The sequence below is a fragment of the Lipotes vexillifer genome, unplaced genomic scaffold (genome assembly GCF_000442215.2).
Source record: "Lipotes vexillifer unplaced genomic scaffold, Lipotes_vexillifer_v1.1 scaffold920, whole genome shotgun sequence".
Classification (NCBI taxonomy): Eukaryota; Metazoa; Chordata; class Mammalia; order Artiodactyla; family Lipotidae; genus Lipotes; species Lipotes vexillifer.
In genome coordinates this window covers 2,697,607-2,705,609 of record NW_006783413.1, presented here as the reverse complement: position 1 = coordinate 2,705,609, position 8,003 = coordinate 2,697,607, and the positions used below count along the sequence as shown (strand labels likewise).

At 48.2% G+C, this 8,003-nt stretch overlaps 1 protein-coding gene across 1 annotated transcript; it reads left to right on the top strand.

Annotated features, from left to right (window-relative positions):
* Positions 1–2,197: 2,197 nt before the first annotated feature.
* EXOSC3 (exosome component 3) lies at positions 2,198–7,785 on the top strand. The gene is made up of 4 exons (XM_007456013.1): positions 2,198–2,547; positions 3,293–3,442; positions 5,991–6,142; positions 7,443–7,785. Exons 1-4 carry the CDS (start codon positions 2,224–2,226, stop codon positions 7,642–7,644), a joined length of 828 nt encoding a protein of 275 aa, XP_007456075.1. The 5' UTR covers positions 2,198–2,223; the 3' UTR covers positions 7,645–7,785.
* The last annotated feature ends 218 nt before the right edge of the window (positions 7,786–8,003 follow it).

Genomic DNA, 8,003 nt, shown 5'->3' with positions numbered 1-8,003 from the left:
AAAGAGTCCAGAAGGCCGTGGTCCGGCCCAACCTCTCCGAAGGGCAATTCGGTCATTTCCCCGAGGGAAATACTGAGAAATGGTAAGGTGTATCCCAGAGGCAGTCGAGGGCAGCACTGCCCCTGCTGCACTGGCTCCAGGCCGTCAAGCCCCCCAAACAAGAAGCGGTCCTAATCCACCCGGGCGGATCTTCTGGTAAGACCCCACGCTCTGGCCGAAAGCAAGACGCGGCCTCGGCGCTGGAAGGCGCGCCGCCGACTGCACTGGCCCGGGCCTCATCTGCATTTCCCAGTCGCAGCGGCCACTTTCACACCAAGAAAAGGCTGCACACGCCGTTCCGAAACGCGAACTTCGCAACCGCTGCCCAATTGGACCCCAACACCGCACTGGCGCGCTGCCTTAGTCCGGGTCCGCGGCTCGGAGACTGTCTCTGCACACTTGCTTGCGGTCTTGGCTTCCAGCCACTTGCACGTGGACGGACCTCTGCATCCCCGGGCCTGCCCGCCACCCCGGCCTCGGCCATGCGTGCTCATTCACCATTGGCCACACGACGCCAAGGCGGCAAAAAACTGACACAGCGGCATGCGGCATGAAGGCCAGGTGGCCTTCCCATGTACCCAGCCCTCTGGGCCCGACGTGCAGGGCACCGCCTGCGAGATGCTTTCAACCTAACCCCTCCAGGCCTGAGCTTCAGGTCTCAGGTGACTACTCTTCTCCTGGCCTCTGATTTCATCTGTGGACTTGGGAATGAGCCAGACGGATGCCCACGTGCTGCCTGCACAGAAGTGCCCTTGATAGGCCTCCTCAGCCAGGTTTGGGCCGAGTTTCTGACAGAGACTACTCTATTGATGTGGGGGTGCCTGAGGGACAATCCAGGGACCATTTCCTGACCTCTCACTCTGTCTGGCCCAGACCCGACATCATTGAGTACCATACAGGCATGGCCTTGGGTCAGCCACGATCAAGGTAGTCGTGGTCACTGAATACCTGCTGGATCTAGACCCTCTGGAACTGGGTTGGAGTGGGGAGGAGAGAAAAAGAATCTGTGCCATCCCTTCTGCAAAGATAACCGACCAAGAACAGCTCCTGTGATAATCTGATTGCAAAACAACAAAAGTTACACTTCAGTTGGCCTCTATTATCTTATTCAGTCGGCTCAGCAGCATCTTACAGAATTTCAAGGGTATGTTAGAGATCGTCTGTCTTAAACACCCTAAAAATCTAAAAATTAAGGTTGGAAGCAGATACCTCAGAGATGGGCAGAAGAAATGGAAGACAGCGAAAAGCCATCTGTCAGAGCCAAGCCTTTCCAGTCCTCAGGAGCTCCAACTCCTACTGGATTATCTGACCGAGTGCTAATTGGAGGTGACAGTTGACAGATGAAACTGTGATTTCAAGTGAGAGCCCTGAAAGTCAGAAGGGCAGACCTGACGTGCTATTGATTTGCAATTCAGCTGCTTCTCACATAGGCAACTAAAGAGTGCTCCAGCGACAGCAGCAGCAAGGATTTAATTAACTGCAGTTACTGATTTTCCCAGGCCATGTAGGGGCAGCTCAATTATGTGGAAATATGCATGTGATATGTATATATTTGCGGGGAAAAAAAAAAGCCTAGGGAGAAACGCACACCAAAATGTTAACATTCATTCATTCACCAGGTATTATCTATTTCGTGCCAGAACTTGCGCTACCAAGAATGAGAACTAGCTGACAGCCTAGCAAGGGAGACAAATGGGGCGGCAAAACTAACACGTTTCATTTTCTTCTGATTCTTCCCTGTGTCTTCCACAATGTGGATAGATACAAGTTTCCCACTGAAAAAGAAAATACTTTTCCTGGCAAAAGGTCAGCAGTCCTTCTGAGGCCGGAGTCAGAAGAGAGAGCCAACTCCTGAAGGCCCTCTGCTAACTTCCCAAGGTTCCCACGAAAAGAAAGGTGGCAGCGTCTTGTATCCCACTGTGCGATCCGAGACACCGGAAGTGGGGGCTCCGCGACTGACTCAAGCTGCGCGTTTCTCCTGCGGACCTGCAGACAGACTGCAGGACAGACGGCCGGCTAGAGGCAGAATCATGGCCGCCTTGAGGGAACGCGCCGGCCCAGGACTATCCGGCTTCACAACAGGTTCAAGTCCCACAGGCCTGTGCTGCCGGAAACGGAAAGCCTGGGGCGGGCTGGCGATTGGGCGCTGAGCCGGAAACCGGAAAGTGTGTGGTGACGGCCGCTATGGCTGAGGCGCAGGCTGTAGTTGCGGAGTCCCTGGCGGGCTACAGGGTTCGGGCGGCACGTGCGGTACTAGAGCAGGTGGTGCTCCCGGGTGAGGAGCTGCTGCTCCCTGGACAGGAGGACGGAGAAGGCCCAGGAAGTGCAGGGGAGCGACCGCTGCGCCTGAACGCCGGGGCGCGCTCCCGGGGGCGCGTGGTGTGCGGCCCGGGCTTGCGGCGCTGCGGCGACCGGCTGCTGGTCACCAAGTGCGGCCGCCTCCGTCACAAGGAGCCCGGCAGTGGCAACGGCGGTGGCATTTACTGGGTGGACTCGCAGCAGAAGCGGGTGAGCTGGGACTCCAGAGGGGTTGTACGGCCAGGAGAGGGCTGGGAATACTTTTCGGAAGAAGCACGGAAGGGGCCCGGAGCCCTCTTCTGTTAAGGCTAGCCAAGAGCCACCGTAGTCCTGTGCTTACCGCTGCACCTTCTTTAGAGGGACCGTGAACAACTGGAACGTGGCCCCAGACGGGCGACGAGGAGAGAAAGGAGTCTGGGAATCCTGGCACATAAGGGTTAGGGCTGTGAGACATGGTTATTGTCTTCAAAACCCCATAGGTCAGGGAGCAGAAGACTTGTCTTTCGGGGTCCCAAAGAGCCAGGCTTAATGAATAGATTTCACAGGGAGCTCAGTTTCTCTTGGAATAATTACGAACTCTCACATAGGAAAAAATTGTCTGACAATGGAATGGCCTTCCTTGGTTGTAAGGACCCCCTGTGTCACTGGACTCATGTGCAAACAGAAGCTAGGGAGTTTCTGATAAGAATACAGAAGAGGTAGGTGAAAGTGACTTAAATGAACAGACTGTTAGAAGCTGGAAACACGAGAGTTTATCATGTGATTGTTTTTCTTTTACTGAAAGTGACATAATCAAGTTTGTTGTAAGATTTTTATCGATTTGTAAACATGGATTTCAAAATATTTTCTAAATATTTACAATGACAAACATAAAGTAACCACGAAGGTCTTGCTGAAGATGTCTTAAAAATGATTGTCATTTGTGGTTGTGCTCTCATTCTGTTTTCTTTTGTAGTATGTCCCAGTGAAAGGAGACCACGTGATTGGCATAGTGACAGCTAAGTCTGGAGATATATTCAAAGTGGATGTTGGCGGGAGTGAGCCAGCTTCTTTGTCTTACTTGTCATTTGAAGGTGCAACTAAAAGAAACAGACCAAATGTGCAGGTAATGACAGGACCTTTGGTTTCAAAAGTAAGAGGAATATCCATTCCGTAAATGCTCAAATATCCAGAAGGCTACCGGAATGATCCTGTTTCCCTAGTTGTATAGGATGATCTCGGAGGATCTGTGTAATCACCCCAGGCTTCAAGAGTTCCTTCAGATGCTCCAGCTCTGGGACCGGAACCACATACTTATTTTACATATGCTATGTTGTTGGATGTTTTCATCTCTACTGAGTTGGAAGGTTATATGTGTTCTCTCTGTTATTTGTTATGTCCATATACACCAGACAAGGAAGTAAGCCATAGGCTCAGAGAGGAAGGAGAGAAGAGTGGTGGAAATTGCCATATCGGCCATCCATCTATCTTGGATGTGGGTCCCAGGACTGGCATTTCACAGCTTCAGTCACATCACTGTTTCCCAACAATCCCTTTTTGCAGCTGACAGAGGAGCAGTCTTGTTACCTCAGGTTTTCAATTTGGGCTTTTCAGGTAGCATGGCCATACTCTTCCTGTCCATCCAAGCAAGCCAGAAATTTGGTGGTTTCTTTGCCCTTTCTCACTCACCTCTCTTGTGTCTTTAGTTGCTTTATCTTACTGATCATTTTTGAGTCTCTCTGATCTTCCATGTCCACCCCTTTATTTCCACTTTGCAAGTTCAGGCTTAGCTATCCCTTGATGGGATTTAGTCACTGATCTCCTTAGTAAAGCCTGCCTGTACACTTTTGCCCCTCCTTTTAAGAGCTGACAGCCTCACACACCCCTTTCTCAAAAAAAAAAAAAAGTTCTTCAAAGCCTAATGTTTCCTTGGTATTATGCTCCAGAGGTCTTCCCTCATCCGTAATTATATCCTCCATGTGGCCCTGCCTGAACCACACCAAACTATTTAAGAGCACTACTGAATTCATAATTTCCTGCCCTTGTACCTTTGCTCATGCTGTTCCCTCTGCTTGGATGTCTCTTTCCCCTTCTTAGCCTGTGGAATACATGCTTATCTTTCAAGACCCAGGCTGAGCACCACCACCTCCATAGAAACATCCCTAATTTTCAGTCACTTTTCTTATTTACTAGATTCAGCCTTGAATGAAGTTTGTTGTTTATATGTATATCCCTACTGCCCTCCGAAACCAAATGCTTCTAAAGGCAGAGAATGTTTTGTTCCTCTAGTTCCTTGAGGAACTAACAATACTAGGTACTTAACAGAACAAGTTTACTCTCTCATTTCCTTAGTTTTGTCATTTTGAAGTTCAACTCTTTGAGGTTTTTAAAGTAAAATTTTTTTAAAAAATTTATTTATATTTATTTTTGGCTACGTCAGGTCTTCGTTGACGCTTGCGGGCTTTCTAGTTGTGGCGAGCGGGGGTTACTATTTGTTGTGGTGTGCAGGCTTCTCATTGCAGTGGCTTCTCTTGTTGCAGAGCACGGGCTCTAGGCATGCGGGCTTCAGTAGTTGTGGCACACTGGCTCAGTAGTTGTGGCTCACAGGCTGTAGAGCACAGGCTCAGTAGTTGTGGCGCATGGGCTTAGTTGCTCTGTGGCATGTGGGATCTTCCCGGATCAGGGCTCGAACCCATGTCCCCTGCAATGGCAGGTGGATTCTTAACCACTGCGCCACCAGGGAAGCCCCTAAAGTAAATCTTGCATGGAGAAATGTCACTGAATTACCAGTGTTCCATTTTGCTTTGAATAATTTGCATGCCAGGGGTTTCTGTAATTCTTTAAAGCAGTGCTGTGTAATAGAATTTTTTGTGATGATGCTAATGTTTTACATATGCACTGACTGTTATGGTAGCCATTAGCCACACATGGCTGCTGAGCATTTGAAATGTGGCTAATGCAACTGAGAAACTGAATTTTAAATATATAGTTTTAATTAATTTAAATATAAGTTTATATAACTGCATGTGGGTAGTGGCTACTATATTTTACAGTGTAACCCCAGAGGGTATTCTCTGGCTTCTTTTTTTTTTTTTTAATCAATTATTTATTCGTTTATTTATTTTTGGTTGCATTGGGTCTTCGTTGCTGTGCGCAGGCTTTCTCTAGTTGCAGCAAGCGGGGGCTACTCTTCGTTGTGCTTTGTGGGCTTCTCATTGCAGTGGCTTCTCGTTGCGGAGCACGGGCTGTAGGCTCGCGGGCTTCAATAGTTGTGGCGCAGGGGCTCTAGAGCGCAGGCTCAGTAGTTGTAGCACATGGGCTTAGTTGCTCTGCAGCCATGTGGGATCTTCCTGGCCCAGGGCTCGAACCCATGTCCCCTGCATTGGCAGGCGGATTCTTAACCACTGTGCCACCAGGGAAGTCCTATTCTCTGGCTTTGAGATGGCTCCCAGTCTGGGGATTTTTCTGGTGGGGGAAAGGTGGGGGTACATGCGTTAAATTGCCTTATTTTAAGGCACAACTCCAGAGTGACTGTGAGACTCCTGGAGTGTAGTCAGTCATTTAGCCACAGAACTGCAGGTGGCTGACATTGCTACCTATGGAAAAGAACCAACAGCAGCACCTATAGATGGTTTGTTGAGAGGAAATGAACTGTTTTTTAATTATCATTGTAGGTTGGAGATCTCATCTATGGCCAGTTTGTGGTTGCTAATAAAGATATGGAACCAGAGATGGTCTGTATTGACAGCTGTGGACGAGCCAATGGAATGGGTGTGATTGGACAGGATGGTCTGCTTTTTAAAGTGACTTTGGGCTTAATTAGAAGGTAAGTCCTGATGCCTTCTGGCTTGCCTGTTGTCTTTTATATTATACCTTCTTAGAAAGCTGACTTATCTGTGGGATCTAGGTTCTTCATAACAATGGCTGTAGCTCCTCAAAGTTAAAAATCAGTATCCATGGGGCTTCCCTGGTGGCGCAGTGCTTGAGAGTCCGCCTGCCGATGCAGGAGGCGCGGGTTCGTGCCCCGTTTCGGGAGGGTCCCACGTGCCGCGGAGCGGCTGGGCCCGTGAGCCATGGCCGCTGGGCCTGCGCGTCCGGAGCCTGTGCTCCGCAAATGGGAGAGGCCACAGCAGTGAGAGGCCCGCATAACGCAAGGAAAAAAAAAAAAAAAATCAGTATCCATTTTAGCACAGTTGTAAACTCATGCATTTAGTCCCATCCTCTCAATGTGAATACATCAAATTCGGATGTATTTGGCGTTATAGTTCGTGTTGATATGGAGTCTGGATTTCTCTGCTGGAAGGTTGGTTGTTCCTTATAGCTGACATACTCAGACCAAATGTGAAAACTGGCCTTCCCCCACTTCTTAGTCACTTGTATACAGGTGCAATTTACTATTGTACAAAATCATCAGATTTCTCTTATAATGGAAGCCAAATGAAGCTAGGCTGACATGATCCTCAAGCTTATACAGACATTCACAGAAAGCTCCTTCTTTTCTGTCCTGGTAGATTTAATAGTTCCCAGAAGCAGATTCTTTGTTAAGTTTAGACCTTTACCTACCCAAAGCTATGCCCTATTAAAGGGCTTTACTCTTAGAGCCACTGAGGTTCAGAGCTATCATGCATATCTCTTTGCTACTTATTCTGAAGATCTGCAGAATTAGTTCAAGAGATTAAAGAAGTATGTTATTAACCAAGCAGCACCTTTATGTTTTGAAAGAGTCAAGACTCCTCTCCAAGTATTGAATTTAATACCAAGGAATAACTTACATGGTTAATAAGGTTAAAGTGTTCTCTTAGCACCAGAGACAATAACAAAGCTACAGTTTGAAATTCAAGAATTAAGGTGCTCTGACAATGTGGAGGAAGAACTTTATACATTTTTTGTAAAGTTGGTGACATAGGGAGTTTGATTTCTTTGGAGAGGATAGTCCACCGTTGTGACCTGTGGTAAGCTTCTTGGAAGAAAGAGGGCAAACGTTGTCATGTGCCTTGTTCTTGGGATGATGTTGGTGGAGCTCTGAATAACTGTGGAGAACTGCTCAGAAAAGGAGACTTCTAAAGGAAAGTCAGGTCATACCCTGCCACTTTATTAAGTTTCATTTTCTTTCTCTTCCTCACCAGGCTGCTAGCTCCAGACTGTGAAATCCTACAAGAAGTGGGAAAACTCTACCCACTGGAGATAGTATTTGGAATGAATGGAAGAATATGGGTTAAGGCAAAAACCATTCAGCAGACTTTGATTTTGGCAAACATTTTAGAAGCCTGTGAACACATGACAGCAGATCAAAGAAAACAAATCTTCTCCAGATTGGCAGAAAGTTGATCTATGTGGGCTTTTTTATGGGTCAGTTGAGCCAAGAGACTCTGGGTTTCCCTGGGGGGAACGTTTCTCAGGTGAACCTCTCCCCATTAAATCTTCAGAAGACAAGGTGTCTTATTAGAGTCCTAAATAAAATATTTTTATTAAAAAGTTACTGGCTGGGGCTTCCCTGGTGGCGCAGTGGTTGGGAGTCCGCCTGCCGATGCAGGGGACACGGATTCGTGCCCCAGTCCGGGAGGATTCCGCATGCCGCGGAGCGGCTGGGCCCGTGAGCCATGGCTGCTGAGCCTGCGCGTCCGGAGCCTGTGCTCCGCAACGGGAGAGGCCACAACAGTGAGAGGCCTGCGTACCGCAAAAAAAAA

What these genes read in the sequence shown, in the direction of transcription:
- EXOSC3 (XM_007456013.1), top strand. Translation starts at nt 2,224, where the DNA reads ATGGCTGAGGCGCAGGCTGTAGTTGCGGAGTCCCTGGCGGGCTACAGG. An exon ending in GAAACAGACCAAATGTGCAG is followed by an intron (nt 3,443 to 5,990) that starts GTAATGACAGGA and finishes TTATCATTGTAG; the next exon opens with GTTGGAGATCTCATCTATGG. An exon ending in ACTTTGGGCTTAATTAGAAG is followed by an intron (nt 6,143 to 7,442) that starts GTAAGTCCTGAT and finishes CTTCCTCACCAG; the next exon opens with GCTGCTAGCTCCAGACTGTG.